We start from the raw sequence: 18,767 nt of genomic DNA, 5'->3' as shown, positions 1-18,767 counted from the left end.
TAAGAACCCCTCCAGTGCAAGGGAGAGAAAGATACGGCAGGGGGGCAATCAAAACAGAGACTGAGGTAGACACATTAGGTTGGCTCAGAGTAAGAGCTCTGGATACAAAACACTATTAACTTCCCCTGTGGTCACAGGTATCACGTGTTCAAAGAACGACATGTTAACAGCCCATTCATTCTCTTAAAGGTCGAGCAAGTTTGATGGACATTCGAAAGACAATTCAACATTATTTCATCATCAAATCTGTGATACATTTAGCTAATCAGTCTGATCAATCCACTAACTGCTCGTGGAAAAAAAAAATAAAAAGTACAGAAAAGGCAGCACCAACAAAGCAAATGTGCCACAATAAACACCTAACAGACCAAAAATATGATGGTTCATTTTTGATATTTATATCTTATATCTCCCTTGTTTGGCCAAAGCACCACTGTAGCGTAGGTTATCATAGTTTTAATGGCTAGTTGAGTTGTGTTTTGTTCCAAGTGAGGTATTGTTGAGCATAGCATATTTAGCAACTCCAAGTACTTACTGTACAAAGAAAACATTGACTAACACAATATAAATACACTCATGTCAAAGCACCTTTGGAGCAGAGAGATTTAAACCTATTGTTTTGGCCACACTAAGGAAATCTGGGTCAAAACCCTCTGCCACACTGGAATACAATGGCTATTAGTTCTAATTACCACAAACTCGGTGAGACACTTTATTTTACAGTGCTGGTACAGCTGCTCTTTGCTGGTGTTTACTACTGATACTGGACGTTTCAGGAACTTTTGAGTCAACATATTTATGCTTCAGTGTCAATGTCATATTAGGGGCAACACCACAGTTGGTTTCATAGCAGAGGGTAAATATATAAACTGTAAAATAAAGTGTCTAAATAAGATTAGTAACTTCTCTAAAAAAAACACATGTGCCTTGAGACAAATTGAATTCTTGATACAATAGCCATTTCATAGATGTATATAGTACAAAGATGTATATATAGTACACAGCCCTATGTACGTTGGTGCTTTTAATGTTCATAACAGAACATTGACTACACTGTGTAGCACCACATATTTGGAGATAATGGGCCATTCTTTGGATAATAAAAGAACAAGGCATCGTACTGTATATTCCTGATATACAAAAACATTCATCAGTATTTGCATATGAACAACGATTGGCTAAATGTGCGAATACAAAGAGCTAAGACACAAAATAAATCACTTTTTAAAGTTAATGCTATATACAAAAGATAAAAAGGAAAAAAATATCTCAATAAATTATCTTTAAAAACAATATTTTACAAAACTAACTTTGATTGTGATACAAAGTGATCCTGAATTTTTAAAATACTAGTACAAGGCTCAACAACAGTTTTATGGTAACTAGGACTGACAAAAAATGTTCTTATGGTCACAGCTGTCACTGAAGTATGTTGTGATGTTGTACTTTTTTGGCATATTGCAAATGAGTGTATCTTTGCCATTTAAGTGCAACAGAAAATAACTTTCCGAATGTCTTGAGGAAACGTCGACCAATCGCAGGCACCAGAGAGGGAGCAGGAAGTGGAGGAGGTTGAAAGTAAAAGTAGAGAAGCAGGAGTGTAATTTCTCCAGTGCAAAAGCACCACAGTCATCCTGCCCCGTTAAGACTGTTTGTGAAAGAGTAAGACTACAGGTGTATCTGGAAAAATGTGAGGTTGAAGAACAAGGTATAAAGTATTTTTTATGAGCGTACCGAGCTCCATGGGTCTGTGCTCCAGTGGGGGCTAGACGGGCACGGCTGAGTATTGCACTGCTCACGATCTGGTGGCTTGTCATGGATCTCGCAGCTCAGATCATTGAAACGCTCGCCGTTTGGACGCTGACACACCACGAGCCTCGTCTTTATCCCACCTCCACATGGCTTGGTGCACTGAAGACAGCAGGAGGAGAGGTTGTGTTTTACAAACGGGTGTGGGATAAAAGGTCTTTCAGTGTGTAAAAAAAAACTAGGGCCACGTGAAAATAGATCTGTCTTTTGTGAAGCAAAAGAGAATGTAAGTCTCAGCTGATTTCTAACACATTTTCATTTAATTTCACCTTTACATAAAGCAACTTTTGCTTCAGTCAAACTAACTCTTCAAAAACATATGAGCATCCTGGTGTTTACACTTTTCTCTCTAAACCAGACCAGTAACTATCATGGGGACTGGAAGGTGATTCCATAAGGAAAATAAATTTAACAAGTTGGAAAAAAAAGTAGAGCCTGAACTTTTGGGGCTGATGCTGACATCAGGGAGTAAAAAAATTTGCTTAATATATAGGCCAATATTTTAACATTTAATTATTAATTTTATTAGTTTTTTCCAAAAACAGTGTACTAATATAGTAAACGTTGACCTTTATTTTATAATTGTAGTATTTATTTACATGATATAATTTATATTTATATTATTTATATTATATTATTTATATTCATAACAATTACAACAATTATAACTAACTAAATAAAAAAAAACATACAAATAAAACAATCTGAATTGGAAAAAGGATCAAATATATATAAAATGCTGCCTTCAAAACAACAACCAAAATATATAATTAGTTACTTGTGGCACTACTTTTAAGACTTACATGTCTCATACTATGATTTATTCCGTGACCAATTTTCCATTTTTATACATAATTATGAGAATTGAGTATGAACAAGTAAACATTGTATATTTTTATTAGTATAAGGACATGACAGGAAGCAAGGGCTGCTGCTGTAAGGACTCAGATTTGATGTTTTTTGTTTAGTTTAGTTTAGTGTCAGTTCAACTTTAATTTACAACAGATCTTTTATCTGGTTTGACTGTCCTATATATTACTTACAAGTTTCATACAAGAGTATAATCATTCAGTGAAATGTATCTATATCTCTTCCATAAGGGATGGTATGCTGTAATAGTGATACTCAAGGTCCAGGGGTCAAATCTGGCCAACAATGGCCTGCCAACCATTTTCTAATTCAAAATGAAAATAATTACATTCACGGTGGTAATCTTTTTGTTTGGTTATATCAAGTAGCAAATATTCAATAATATTCCTCCAGCTGTTGCCTGGGTCAGTCTACACACACTAAAAGCGCTTCAATATGCAATTCACTCTGTCATTGGTAGGAGCAGTTTCTGTTTATGGTTTCTGTCTATAAATCCTTAATGTCTGAGTGTTTGCATGAGAAGAAGTTGTATCTACCTTTAACTTTATATAAACACTTTCAAATGCAACCAAAGCATTTACAACTAAAGTGCCGTTATTAAATGAAGAAAATGTCTGATTAATCTGTAAATCCTTGCATCAAGGATAAAACTGATGAATTTGAATCAAGTCATTTAATTTGAAAATAAAGCATGTCAAAGAAAAATTAGTTCTAAGTATCAATTCTTGTTTATTAACTGTCTGTCCCCCTGTCATTTTGCAAAATACCCCCCGAGGTAAAACAATCTGACTATCCCTGCTGTAATATGATGTGAACAGCAGTAAAGTGTTGTCTGTCTTACCTCTCCCCAGTTGCCATAGATCCACTGCGGACATGGCCCTGACTCACAGGATCGTTGCTCACTGGGCCGGCTGCGATCCTCACAGCTGTTGGCAGGGTACCCGTTTTCATCCTGGCACACTACTACACGCCGCTGGAAACCTCCTGCACATGTGCTGGAGCACTGTTGTAATAGAGAGCACAGAGTGCACACTGTCAAAGAGATTGTTCTCACACATACCTTCTCAGTATATACAGTAGGTATAAATGAGTCCCAGAAGGACATATGGCATATTATTTTTATTTTATTTAGACATAATGACGTGTGTCTTGGTGTACATAGAACTGGCGACTGAAATGCACACAGAACATGTTGTAATGAATCAGTATACACTATGAAGTATATATTGTGTGCATACAAGGCACCCCCTCTTCTTCAGAGAACAATACTAAGGAGACATGTCATGTCAAATGACTGACCATGTCTGCTGCTATATTAAGATACACATCCTCAGGACAGAGGAAGGAAGAATCACCAAAAATAGCTTTAATCACTTCCCAGAATTATTTAAAGGTCAAAATTATTTTTGGACAGAGATTATCACTAACACAGTTTTTTTAAATCAGCTGAACAATACATAAATAGAGATCGATGTGGGGGGCAGCCTGTGGCTCTCGGGTCACACTATCCTACGGTGTTACATCACAATGGCTACAGCCTTGTTTTAAAAAGATTCAAGGGCATGACGGACTGAGCCTCACTTCAGGAGTGTCTGTCCAAGTCTGGTTCAGGTTACAAAATGCACTGTAGGAAGAAAATAACTGGTTCAACACTTGTTTGGTGCTTAAACCACCCCAAGTCCCTATAGCACAAGGAATCATGGGGACACATTTAGTTAGGACACATTAAGGTACTGATCATCAACTGGTGGCATGCAGGCCACTTCCAGCCCACCAAAGCTTCTTATTTGACGTGCAGAATGGCCATTGATAAAAATACTGCAATATTTATATTAGCAGTATTACAAACTGGAGAAGTTCCAGGAAAAAACAACTATATTAAATTATTGATTTCTGCAGCTTCATATTAACAGCATTTAACTGGCCAAACATTTGTTGACTTGTATCTTGACATCGTCACAGGAAACACAACTACTTCATCGATGAGCTTTTGTGTCTAAAAAGCAAAATGATGAAAATTTTTTGCCCTTTTTTAAACAAATCTGTTTGCAATATTGCAGGGAGTAATGGAACAAGAAGGAGAGGACACAGTGAGATGTTAGATGAAATTCTGCAGGTGACAGATTGCAACTTCTCTGCCAAGCCAACTCCGTTCACTCCTTTCAGCAGCATAAAATTAGATCATGGTTGTTCACAGAATGATGGAAAAAGCCAATTATTGCCTGACTTCTTTATTAAGATGGCAATACTTTGTTTTGCTGCCCCCAAAATTCTGTGACCTGTAGTATTATCCCACATTTGCTATTACCACCAGTAACTACAGGTGTCACAGGCACAATTTGGGTGCAACTGCATTACCATCAAAACCAATTAAAGTTTATTAATATATGTTTATGTTTTTACGAGTTTGTAAGAAATGTTCAAAGAAAGTAAAATTCTGGCCCATGAACAAATGTTGATGATGACCCTGGCCTCAATGAATAGTTTGAGATTTTACAGCTAGAACTTGGTTAGCTTAGCTTAGCAAAAAGACTGGAACCAGGTAAACAGCCAGCCTGGCTATGTCCAAAGAACCTCTAAAACTCACTAGTTAAAGATATTGTTAATGTTATTACATTGTTTATTCCATTACAAAAACTAAATAATTACTGCCTGTAGCTTCATATTTAGCATATTTAGCTGGGTGGTAGATCATCTCTACTAACTCTCAGCAAGAGAATGAACAAATGCATTTCCCAAAATATCAAACTATTCCTTTTAGTATTCCTTCCCATGTAGACTCACCATTAGTTAAATCAATAGAAGGGTACATTTAACATAAATAGTTGATTCAGTCCAGACACTGGCAGTATGAAATGTTGTGAGACTGCAGTCTGACTTCATTAGGGCTCTCTGGTGCTTTTTTTTTTTACTACTGCAGTGCCAGAAAAAAAAAGTTAGTACCGTAAAGTTAACTTACTAACAAAGAAAGCGGACATGAGACAATCATGTGTGTCAAAATAATGGCCTTGGATAGTTCCTATTGTGGACAAGCAATAGTAGGGTCACTAGAAAAACAGCTATGTCAGTGCTGCCTCAGCTCAGCAACTTTCTCATTTTACCACTTACTAAACTTTTCTTCAGGCTTCTATTGTTCGAGCTGATGGTTTGGTTGCACAAGACTGAGCACAATATTTCAAATGTCAGGCCCACAGAAATGGTTTGTTGACCAGTGTGATGTGATGCTGCTGTGTGTAGGATGTCTCACCGCGCCCCAGGGTCCAGTCCGCCATTGGTGGGATTGGCTACGGGGCAGGTTGTTCCTGGCACTGGCGTTTGGTGAGGACGGGAAAGGTCGGGACTCACTGGAGCGGGACGGGCATTGAGACATAGCACAGTCCTGCTCTGTGGTAGGACGATCGTCTGGGTCACACTCACTAGCATTCACTTCTTGGTCACTGAAGTTGACGCAGAGTACCTGCCGCGTCGTCTTCCCCTGGCCACAGGTTACTGAGCACTGGAATCACACACACAGCGAATAAAGAGGTAATGAGTATGATATGCTCATATGCATGTAGATGCAATCATACATATACATGCAAACGCACAATTAAAGAGTTTCTTTACCTCACATTATGCAATAATGTGAGGTAAAGACCTGGAAGAAAGATGAACCATCCACAACAACCTGCTACTGGTATGAATGACTCAGCATGGGTTGTCAGAACTGGCTCTTTAAATTTTTACAAAGCTTTGACAACTCTAAAATAAAGGGAAAACATGCATTAATGTAACGACTATACAGTTATGTAATTACCCTGGTTACTGGCTGTCTCATTCATAAATTCTGCTCTCCAAAGCGCTAAGTAACTTTATATCTTCCAAATACCACCACCAGATGTGTAGTGCTATTTGTTTAAAATAACATTTCAGGTCATGTCACCACTGTTCCTAAGGTGGCAGGTTTATGTACACTAATCAGCTATAACTGAGCACACAATCAAATGACTGCCTTTATGGATAGTTTCATCATGTTGAGAATATTACATGGCAGTCAGTGCACATTAATGGTTGCTCTCTGTCACTCTGTCTCTGCTGCAACTGTTAATCTGCAGAAAACAACTGGAAAAAGATGCCTTTCACTGCAAAACCTGCTCTTTGTCTGATTGAAGATATATGTTTTAATGATCTTCAAGCAATTAAAAAAACAGATTATGTGAGCAGCAAATATTCTATTTCCTCACTTGGGAAAAAAAAACGTGGAGTATTGTTATGATGCACTCTGACAGCACTACACCTGTGGCCAATGCCATGTATGCCCAGAAAACACTTACTTGTGGCAATGCATCTACAGAAAGTGATGTGTGTGGCAGATAAAATAAAGATAGGAGTTACTTCTAATCTGTATGTGATTATCAATATTGGTGTGCGAATGAGCTCAAGGGCCAGAACATGTTTTTTTTGCTGAGATTTTCTCTTTTCCTTCTTTCCATCCTTCTTTGGGTCTTTTTCTTCCTTCCTTTTTCATCCTTCCCAGATACAGAAAAATCTTACAAGAGATCAACAAGCGAATGAAGAGCCTCACTTTCAGTCTCAGCTCCCAGTAATGCCTGAGTGACAGAGCTACAGCAATTAGTCAACTAAAGAAAATTAAGTTGCCAACTATTTTGATAGTAAATTAATTGTGTGAGAACAAATGAAGCAACTTGAAAGGTTATTAGTTCCAGCACAAATGACAGTAGCTGCTGCATACATCCAAATGTAGATCTCAAGACCTCAAGATATGTAACCCCTTTCACCTGGGTGCCAGTAACTACTAACAGTTATGGAGGTGTCCCCTATTTACACTTCACAGGAAGGCCCACCAAAGGCCTGCTGAAGGCCGAAACTAGAGCTGACCAGCACAAACAAAAACAATGACCAGGCTCACCCTTTCCATAGTCCAACACTAATTGAAAGCAAGCTTGACTTGGTGACGAGGATGCAGATACAGCTCTGATTCCAGTTAAACGTGGCATAAAACAAATGCCCTGACTCTGGCACTGGCTGATCTTGCAGTATATCCTTAAAGGACCCAAGGACACATCATTCTTTGCTGAAAATAACACAAGGCAGATCTTCTGCCAAGCACTAATGGCGTTTCACTCAGCTCCTCGATAGCAGAGGCCACTTTCTGTCTCCCACAGGGTGATCTATGATACTTATGCAACAGCTGTCTACTCTAAACCCTCGCCTGGGATTACACTGTCCAGAGGTTTACACTGCTCTGTCACAATGTTATGGATTTCATATGATTCTAGATACTGTAAGAAGGTTTTAAATACAATAAGTTGATGTATATGATGTGATACTAAATGAAGTTGTTGATAATATACTGCTGGGTGCACCAGTCCTGTGAACAATAACAAAATATTGGAGTGTTCTGTCACTGCAAGATTAAGAAGGCTATTTTACTTGGGTTGGTAAACCGTGTGTATGTGTCTGTATGTGTGTGTGTGTGTGTGTGACTGGGACAGGCCTCTGAAATCTTTTTTGGCCTTGGGATGAACTATTTCCTTTTGGGGGGTCAATGAGTGTCTTTGGCTTGGTGGTACAGCATGTGTGGGTGTGTGCATGCATGTGAGTGTGTATATGGTGACCAGACCTGCAGTCTGGCTGTACTGTATCACCAGGACTCTGATGAGAAACATCTGTAAACAAGCCTGGAGCCCCTCACTGCAGCCCCTTGCATCTCCAGGCTCCAGAAACTTCAATTCACTCACTTTCACAGACACACACACATACACTTCTTCTCTAACCTCATTCCAGCCCTTCTCGAGGCCTCGACACATACTTTTTGCCTTCCAGCTGCCACCCTGTCTTTACATCTTTGCTCACACAAACATCTACATAGCGTGTGCAGACACTAATTGTCAGTGTAGGTGAAAAATCATGCAGAGTAAAATAAATAAACCTCACAGGGACAAAAAACATCTGGAGAACAATATTGACGACACATAATTTAGGTTAATCATCAGTCTGTGAGTATAATGAGATACAGATCTGATGGAAAATGTTTGAAATCTTTTCCAATTTTTCATTTATTTGAAAGTGTCATTTACAACATTGGGCTGCACGATATGGCAAACAAAAAAATCATATTACTATTATTTTGACAGATATTGCGATTGGTGGGAATTTTAATCACAATTTTAATTTTGACAGAAAAAAATTATTCATATCGTGATGGTGTGACATTTGTTGGGGTCTGTTCCAAAACAAATATATTCTCTTGTATCTGGAGTACAAGTTTTGCAGGCCATGGTATTTCTCAGCACTACAATACTTCACATCTTCTGCAATTTGGATTTAATGTACTTGGCCAAATAATGATTTCAATAATATTGATTAATTGTGCAGCCGTAAATTATATGTAGGTGCAGCTCAAGTTCCCATGAAACAACTAGCTGAGTGCTTATTGTTTGTGTCTCCTGTGAAACAGGCAACTAGAGAGGAACTTGTCACAGACATTGATTGGTGTTTACAGTAGCCAATAGCCTGTACGTTACGCCCTCCTGCCATGCAGGTGAAGTGGCCCATGGATGCAACACTAAGAGGGAGAGTGGTCCCATTAGCTGACTCATCCCAGACTGAGAGCTCCCAGGCCCCAAACCCAACAGGGGCTGGTTTGGCAATAGGGAATAGTGGGTTTCTTGCTGGGTTTGGCTCCTGGCAACCTGGGGCTGAGCTATGGATAGTCGAGCTAACGGCAGTTAGCAGTTAGCTTCAGCAACAAGTAAAGCTATATTTCAAATAGGTAATGCCATAAAAGAGGAACTGTTTTCCCTGTCTGTGGCTGTCTTAGGCTGTGTTCACTGGAAGGATGCTGAGTCTGGTTCTGTTGCCAACTAATGGCAGCTTATAGCTAACAGTAAGCTAAAGCTATCAGGCCATCAGGACACTCTGTAATTAAATCATTGAGAGTTGAAACTGAGCAGCTGGAGGATATCAGAAGGGAAGCCAGAAAATATTTTTTCCATAAAATATGATCCAGTTTCATCAAAATCAGTAAATAAAGGTGTGCTTTTCTACAAAAGCCAAAAGAAGTCCTAGATATAGGACGATAGATATATTCTCCTTCCATACTCTGGTGGCATCATAAGTGAGAAAGTGTTTAATTGGACACAAATTTAATGGACATCTCTAAGTGCAGAATGAGTCATTAACAGAGTTTTCCAGGAAAAAGTAAACTCTGAAACACCATTAAAATACCCAGGAAGATCTACAATGCATCTTTTTTGTCATTGTTGGGTCAGATACTGGCGTACAAGAGACACAGTGAAATATATGTGTTAACACTTAAACATGGGTTTTGACTTCATGGGAACTTTAACACCGTTTAACATTGTCATTCTAAGATAATGTAAGAAAAATGTATGATATACAACTGAATAAAATACGATGATGGGTGGTTTTCTTACCACTGTCCATTCCAGCACTTTCCACTGTCCACAGGCCACTACTGAGCACACTTCTCTGGCAGGGGGCTTTGGTAGGTGGGCACACGCCGACTCCTCTGCCACACCGCCCTGGTTGTCACGGCAACTCACGTAGCGCATCCGTGTCCCTTTGCCACAGCTGGCACTACACTGTTGTGCAGAGATTAGAGAAAGGTTGGCAAGGTGGAAACCAACAAAAAGACACACAGATTTGAAGATGTGACAGAACCACCAACCTGGGTCCAGGAACCAAACCGCCACTGGGTTTTGTGGCCTTGGTGGGTGGGGACTTTGGTCCCTGGGGGAACAGGGTGGCTGCTGGGACACTGGGCCAGTTCACAGTCCTGTGGCAGGGAGGACACATACACCCATTCATGCAGTGATTAACAAAATGAATATACTGTAACAACATCTGTCCCTGACCACAAAATACCATGAATATCAGAGATAGCTCCTCTGACATGGGACAGCCATTAACAACTTAAACTATATTCCTTCAGCTCTACGTTTGAGAGTAGCCGTGTTTCCCATCAACCCTTTCCCCCCACCTTACCAAAACAACATTAACAGGGTCCCCCCCGTCAGTTCAAACTATGGATTGTGGCAGTAAGCCACTCAGCATAAAGCCCTGATCCCTGTCATAACAGGTCATAGTGGAGTGGTATTCAGGGCTCCAATACCCATGCTGGCGTGGTCGTAAACTCCACCCCTAATCCACCCCCTTGTCCCTCACCTTCCGCCCTTTCCTCTTTTTCCCCCCATGCCCTCTGGTGCCCTCTGACCCCCAGTCTCTAAGAATGAGAGCCTTAATCAGGTTGAACAGGCTCTGAGCAGGCTCCACATTCCTCACTCTCCCTCCTAATGGAAGCAAATAGTCCTCATGGGGGCGCTTAAAGTTGCTGCATACACACATCCTGTCAGACTCACAATTACATGTATAAACTGATAAAATGATGATTTGCTTCTTTTACAAATTAAATAATTGGCTCAGCCAGTGCTCATAACTCTTCAGCCTATTAAGTAAGGTATCTCTTGCATCCACCTCTCTTCTCCTTGTACTTAGACCTCCATCCATCTATCTGTCCGTCTTTCTTTAAGCCCTGCTCGGTGGCTGGTGGTGGTGGGTCTGGCGGCCTGGTGGCCCACTTCATGGCTGGCTGGTTAGAATCACAACGAGGTGGGGCAACTGCTTCAGGGTCACTGGCTCTGCCGGCCCAGGCACCGGAATTAAGAGCCACTCCGACTAAAGGGGGGCCTCATCCTCAGTCTGCATACTCAGCCCTCTGAAACGGGTTTACGCCCCACGCTGACCAAACAAAACTCTCATTCAGCTCAAAATAGGTTTCTTTAGTGTTTCTGTGACTCTTTGTATGTGTAGCACACTTAAACAGATACACAACAGATTCAGACAACATGAACAATTTCCCATGTAAACCTGAGTGAATTTAATACTTTGTCAATCTGTATTCACAGTGGACAGAGATGGGAGCAGAATATTTTTTAATCACTTTTCAACTAGCCTGCTTTTATTATTTGTAATAGGGATGGGCGTGATTACTTGACTAAACAATTAAACATTGCTACTCTTGCTAGTTGGCAGCTAACAGCAGCAACCAGCCAGTTAGAAAGTGGGACAGACAACATCCTGTAAAAATCAGTGCAGTCTGGCAGTGTTTCAATCTAGAAAATGAAAATAAGGTTGTATGTAGTCTCCGTCACAATAAACAGTTCAACTAGTGCAATGCCTAACTGCATTCAACACAGGTATGTGGATGTTAACCTGCAAGGAAAGAAGGCTGTGGCTAGCACTGCTTATAGCCACACTTGGCAAACCAATATGGTATTGTTTACATGCAGACCCTGATCCCACTTGGTCTGAAATGATCGCACAGCTCATCACTGCAATGACGATGGAAGATATGCTTCCATGCAACTTGACTGAAGCAAAATTTTTCAAAAGTTAAAACATTGGGCTTTCTTTTGAGAGCGGTGTGCCTCTATGTGGGGATAGTGAGGCCGGTATAACCTTCCCTTCTGTCTTTCCCTCTAGACCAGACCAGATCAGACAACGTAGCTTAAATTGAGACCAGGTGGAAATGAAATGTGTGTGTTTGTCTGTGTGTGTGTTTTGAGAGTCAGTGTGCCTGAACTTGGATGCTTCTTTCTTTTCTCACAGTATGAATCAGGTTGAGACTCAACCATGGCACAACTGTTTCTCTCACAATGGGGAAGAAGATAAGGAGGATGTGAGCAGCTGAGAAAAATGAGAGAGAAGAAAGGAACGGAAGAAATGAAGGAAGTAAGAAAATGCTTTCCTCACCTGGGTGTCAGTGGGTCGGGTGGCAGCATTACATTCAGTGTCATCCATGACAGCACCATAAGAGCCAACCACACACTTCACCGCTCGCATCTGGTAGCCTGGCCCACACGAGGTAGTGCACTGGGTTCAAAGAGGAAAAAATAGGAGTGGTGGGGGAACATTACAGTGAGCCAAACAGAAAACAGAGAAAGAGGCAAAGGAGGCAAGCAAAAACAGACAGTTCATCTTAGCCAACAAAGCAACCCCCACACACATACAAATCAAAAAGCCTATAAGCCAGGCTTAGCAAGTAAAAAGCCTCCTTTTACAACTCTACTCCCCTGACAAACATGCTAAGATCCAAATTTCAAGCAGATAAGAGTCTCAAATACATATATATGTTGTACTTGTCTTTTTTCCACTGTTGCCAAATCAGAGGGGACTACACCACGCTCTCTTCTGCCTCACTGCCTCCAGTGAAATAGGGTCAAACCTGTGTGGCGGCAACTTCAACTGCCATTTGACCACGCTTCATTAAACGACTTCAAATATACCTTAACGTGCGCACATCCTCTGATGGGGGGCACCAAAATATCTCACATTTTTTCACTTCTCTGTGCACACACACAAATGAGACTGATCCTGCACATACAGACACACACGGACACTATACACTGTGTACATAACCCTATATAATGCTTTTGTAGAAGAACACGCCTACCCAGATCATCCGTAGCTTTTGTATATTTATTTTGACAGGATATGCTCTGTGGCTAAACAGGCGAGAGAAAAGGGAACCGTGCTAAATGATCAGCTTAGCTTATCTGCATTTTTGGTTTACATCTGGGGATAATTCATCAGAGATGAAACAATAATTTTAAACAATAATTTTAAATGTCAGCTTCTGTGGTGCTTCCCATCTATTGAGACTGATATAACTGATGAGGTTTCCAGCTTATGGAACTGTACAGCAGTGCCTACATCTACCAAGAAGCATTGCAGGTAAGCTTGTGATGCCCACACCCATGTTTCCATGTTATCACCATGCTAGTTTATAGCTATTACTTTGTTGGCAAAACATAGAGTTAAGCAACAAAACACTCATCTTGCACATGACCTGCCTACCATGAGGCAAAAATGTTCTTCCTTAAGACCAACTACATTTCTGTCACATCACTATGACATCATTGGATGCAGTAAGAACAAGAGATTTTGACTTTCTCAGTAAATATAGCACGCAATTTAGAATTTATTGCTTCAGTTGAAAACATTAACCACCACCACTGACTGGACTTCCATATGATGTGTGTCCTTTAGTTGTATCACCACATTTGCCAACACTGAACAAAGTATATAACACACTATACAATACTGTTATCACTCACCTGTCCCCAGGGTCCGACCTGCCAAGAGGCACACTCCTGCTGCTGGCACGTCTGCACCGACTCAGGCTTAGATGAGCCACAGAAGCGGTCGTCTAAACGGTCCTCACCAAACTGACACCACGTCTGACGGTGCTTATAGCCTTTCCCGCACGTCACAAGGCACTGGAAGGAAAACATTTCAGGGTTTAGAGAGAGATATGTATATAGTATGTAACATGAGTTACTGGAATTCCAAATCATGACAGAGGAAGATCACTTGGTGCTATGGAAAGCAGATATGCAGATTACAAAACAAATGGTGGTTCCAAGGGACCAAAAGACAGGGCAAGAGTGTTTATTTATGTGTGAGTACAGTGCATATGTATACAGTGTAGTGTAGGTGTTTGTGTTTAGCAGCACCACATGGGAGATCTGAAGTATTCCTGGAATGCAGCCCAAAGCTTTGCAAGCACCTCGCTCTACAATGTGTAAACTGTACAGCAGTTAAGTACGAACTTACCCTGCAATCACAGATTTCCCAACACTCACTATAGTGCAAGGAGGGGAGCAACTCTGCCGAAGCTGAGACATGCACATTCAACACAGAGATTTTACATTTGACCCAGCTCACTGCTGTTTCAAACTGCAGTATTTACACTAGAGTCTGCTTCTCTTTGCATTGAATAAACTCAGCAACACAAACACAGAGAAGTCTTCCTCACAGATAAATGAAAATGCAAAAGACTCATATAACTCACCTCAGAAGCTCTAAATGACATAATCGTATTTTCTCTGTTTCTTTCCATGCCTTTGATTGGAAATCAGAGGCATGGAAATCTATCGAATTCCTCTTTATGGAACCATATATGTCAGTGGGTCTCAAATAAGGGTCCAACAACCCCCAGTGGCCTATGGCACTCTGCCAGGGGGGGTCTTTGAAAAGGTTTCATGATACAGAATGTACGTCTTCCCACAAGTCAAGCATATGTCACCCATAAATGGTGGAAATTGGCTCTCTCCATCACACTCGAGTCCTGGATCAGGCATATTTTAGACGCATTATACATAAATACACATTTTATATTTTTTGTATATTATTTAAAATGATCAGAATCTACAATCTATTTTATTTTATGAATGCACTATGAATGAAACACACTCTCTTAATATGTGTGTATGCAGGCCTCTGTTATAGATATTCTGTGTTGACATGTTGCAAATGTATATAATGAATATATAATGAATGCCATGTCAGAAATTTTTTGTACATTTCTCTTGTGTTGTTCTTTCACTTTTAGTAGAAGAATAAAAAAAGGCTACATCAAATTATTCCACAGGACACATGAGGTGGTCCCAGGTAAATTTCTATCTTGTAAGGGGTTCTTGTTTGAAAAAATTGATGACCTCTATTATATGTGACCAGTAAATATCGAACTAGTCTTCCTCTATGGACAAAAAGAATACAATTAAAGCTCTACTCACCTCAGACCAGTCGCCAGTCTTCCATTGTGGACAGAGGAATTCATTGCAGGGTTGGACGGTCAGCTTGTCCCTTTGACTGCATTTGCTCTCATCACCGCCAGCCTCAGCTGCCTTTCGACACACTGCCCCTCTACGGCGGGTGCCCCCACCACAGCTCTTGGAGCACTGCAGCACAAACGTTTGAACATCAGCAAGAGTAAACACGTGTATACAACCCTGTGATAAACTGTGACAAACATCTGGATTGTGTTCACACAAACCCCATGCTTCCTACCACAATCCTACCTCTGACCAAGGCGAGTACTCCCATCCACCTGGGTTACAGTCTCCATGGCAACCTTCCTTATCATCAGGTTTGTGCTGACCACTACAGTAGCGGTCATCAACCTTCTGGGTCTTTCCATCTGTACGGCTGATTTTGGCACAGTATATTTCCAGGGTACGATATCCCAGGCCACACTGGGCTGTGCACTCACTCTTACGAGCCACATGCCACCTGCATCACGAGTGAGAGGGAAAATCCTTATCATTATTCTTCAGCAACATGAAGAAAGTTGTTGAGTGCTTTGTATATATACTGGAGGTAGTTTAAATTGGTGATATAAACCTGAGTTCACATTCAGTGTTGCAGGGCTCAGTGATGACAGCAGGTCTAGCTGTACCATGACACCTCTGGTCTGACACCACCACCCTGTCTGACTCTCTGCTACAGAGAATCTTCCGCTTTCGCTCACCTATGAAGACACAATGACTCAAGTTTAGACAGCAATTTAAGCTGATTTTAAGATGTCTAAACCATGGAAAAGTTCAGGAAAACATGTGGAAGCTTGAGAAACGAAGGTTAATAGGTGGTGAAGATCTGTACGAGCTGGTTCCCCCATGTTGGATTGACCCGACATAGGAACAGAGCCCTTACACAGGTTATGAACTTAAATGTTCCAAAAGTTTGGAAGCCAACAATTAGATGGTATGTGAATGGTGAAATATGTATTGTGAAAGCCAAGGTAGGTGATCAACTGATCTTCACATTTATAAAATATAAATATCTAAGACTCTGATATTCCACTAGTACGACTTTTTGGATCAAAATTTGTCATGAACATATAAACAATTCAAACATCCCTCTTCAACCAATTTATTAAAGAAGTCAACTGATGAGTGTGCTATTCGTATGAGCTTATATTTGGTTGACCAAGATTGAACATTTTGAGCAACAACAATAATTGTTTGGTTGCGTTGTTTATGTTCAGTACTCCTAACATGGCTGACCTCCGGACTGATGACAACAGACCAGAAGTTCAAACACTACACCTATGATGGTATTTGTTTTACCTCCTCAGTCATGTGCATGGATATTACAGAAGATTCAATGCCCAGTTAGGTTTCTAAAGAAAAAAGGAACTTATTTTGCCCCTGTTAATCATGCTAACACTTTCCATATCTTACCCTTAAAACCCCTACCTGACTTGTACTTACATGTGCCTAAACCATAGATCTGTTTTCACCACAGACAGTACTCTTAAATGTGGACATGATTTACTGAGGCTTCAGGGCTAACCCTTTTCACTTTTACAGCAGTTGGGAAACAACTGATTTGCTGCTTTTATGAAATGACACACTGTAACCTATACTGTACATTTACTGCCATATTGACAACTGACTTCACTTCTCAACCACACACTCACCACACACATTTTGCATTCTTTCTATAACAAGAGTTGCAGTCCAGGGTTTCATAGCTTTATCTTGAACCCAACCATCTTCCACTGCCTGACCTCAGCTTTTGGAAGATCCTGAGAGTAGCTGCCTCAGTGAATGCAACAACATGCTAAACACAATATGGATCATCATAGTGTCACAACAAATACCAGCAACAATGTGTGTGCCTCATCCTGGCTCTTGACACCCCTGCACTGAATTACAGTGCACTAACTATACAGTAGGGGCTTTAAACTGCATGTGGCTCCAGGAAATAGATTCTCTATCAGTACCTCATGTTACCAAGTTTTGAAGCTCAGTGCTATGAGAGTTTAATGTGCCTCAGACTGCCAGGAAAGCCGTATAAATCAGAAAATCAAAAGGTTCTGAGGGCATTACATGTTAGCTGTTTATCCTGCTGTGTGAACTCATTGGTTTCTCTTTGGAATTTACTGCTGGTTGTTCAAGCAGAGCAGTGTCAAAAAGCAGAGAAAGAAATTCTCAGAAAAAGTGTGTGAGTAATAACACATAACAGGTTTTCGAGTTTACCTGCAATCCGCCTCTGCATGCCCACATACTCAGACATGACCAGAGTCATGCCAAGACGGTAATCTGCCACAGTGTACTATGAGGTCTGACTTTAATCACTTGTTCCAAACTTATATGTCTGGCATGAACCCGTCAAGTTTAGCCAGACAATACTCCCTTTCCTATGCTTCTGGCTAAGTCGTTCCCACGTCTCCTCTCTCCGTCCCATCTCATCTTTACCCTCACCACACCATTTATCATTGACCACTCCCATTACCTCACTGTGCCAACCCCTTGTGCCTCCCCCTCACCTTGGCACAGGCGACTGCACTCCTGCCAGGGCCCATAGGCATCCCAGAAGAACTGCTGAGGTTTGTCCTCTATGGGGATGTTAAAAGAGAACCTGACATCTGGGTTGTAAAGATTCCCCACAGATAGCACCTGCGGAAAATGAAAAGGTAATGTGATATGCATTATTACACAGTAAGATTGTGGGTTTTTAACATCACAGACTGTCTACATCATCCATCGTCAAAGACTTTTAAAGGTTAAGTATTCAGAAGCAACTAAAAAAGGGAAACAATGAGTATGAATTAGGAGAGGGAGCACCAATAGCGAGAACAATGCCGTAAATCAGGGAAATGATATGTTATTTTCTGATTCACTGTGGTTACATTCTACAGCACGAAAAAACACGCAAACACCTCTTTAGAAAGACAGATTTTGTGTGAATACAGTCAAAGTGATCCTGAGTCTGCTCTGACTGTGTGTACATGTGTATAAAACTCTTTTAGCATCTCTCACACAAGAGCAGAAAGAGACTGTGAATGCAATGTAACCATTGGTCACCATGTTTTTAGAGTTTGGACTAGTGCTGAACAATTGATCAAAATTTTATCAATATTTCAATATAACCTATTGCAGTTTTCAAACTGAAGGAGGAGCAATATTTGTTCCAGGTAAAACGTGTCTCAAAATACCATTTTCATACTCATTATATACATTATATAATAATAATATATAATATTATATATATATATATATATATGTATATATATATTGCTATTAATATTAGTGTATAGAGAGTAATATTGCTATTACTCATTTCATTATCATACTCTACAGACTTCTGTTCAGTAAAGACACCTTCAAAAACTATATGATCATTGTTTTTTTTTATATTTTAAATAATTATCTAACAATTATTATTACCTTTAGTATTTCAACTCATATCACAATTACAATATCAGTCAAAATAAA

The 18,767-nt window shown here is 40.3% G+C and overlaps 1 protein-coding gene across 1 annotated transcript in view; it reads right to left on the bottom strand.

The window, feature by feature from the left end:
* The window catches only part of adamts9 (ADAM metallopeptidase with thrombospondin type 1 motif, 9), a 58,873-nt gene that overhangs the window by 22,787 nt on the left and 17,319 nt on the right, over positions 1-18,767 (bottom strand). The window contains exons 18-28 of the mRNA XM_084729429.1: positions 17,819-17,948; positions 15,889-16,015; positions 15,567-15,777; positions 15,282-15,446; positions 13,821-13,982; positions 12,457-12,576; positions 10,373-10,480; positions 10,119-10,286; positions 5,927-6,175; positions 3,521-3,682; positions 1,735-1,911 (exon numbers count right to left, since the gene is read on the bottom strand). Coding sequence (XP_084585555.1) covers positions 1,735-1,911; positions 3,521-3,682; positions 5,927-6,175; positions 10,119-10,286; positions 10,373-10,480; positions 12,457-12,576; positions 13,821-13,982; positions 15,282-15,446; positions 15,567-15,777; positions 15,889-16,015; positions 17,819-17,948 — 1,779 coding nt within the window. The remainder of the gene's footprint in view (positions 1-1,734; positions 1,912-3,520; positions 3,683-5,926; positions 6,176-10,118; positions 10,287-10,372; positions 10,481-12,456; positions 12,577-13,820; positions 13,983-15,281; positions 15,447-15,566; positions 15,778-15,888; positions 16,016-17,818; positions 17,949-18,767) is intronic.

The sequence above is a fragment of the Lutjanus erythropterus genome, chromosome 2 (assembly GCF_056507025.1).
Source record: "Lutjanus erythropterus isolate fLutEry1 chromosome 2, fLutEry1.hap2, whole genome shotgun sequence".
In the NCBI taxonomy this organism is placed as follows: Eukaryota; Metazoa; Chordata; class Actinopteri; order Lutjaniformes; family Lutjanidae; genus Lutjanus; species Lutjanus erythropterus.
This window is presented reverse-complemented; position numbering and strand designations above follow the sequence as displayed.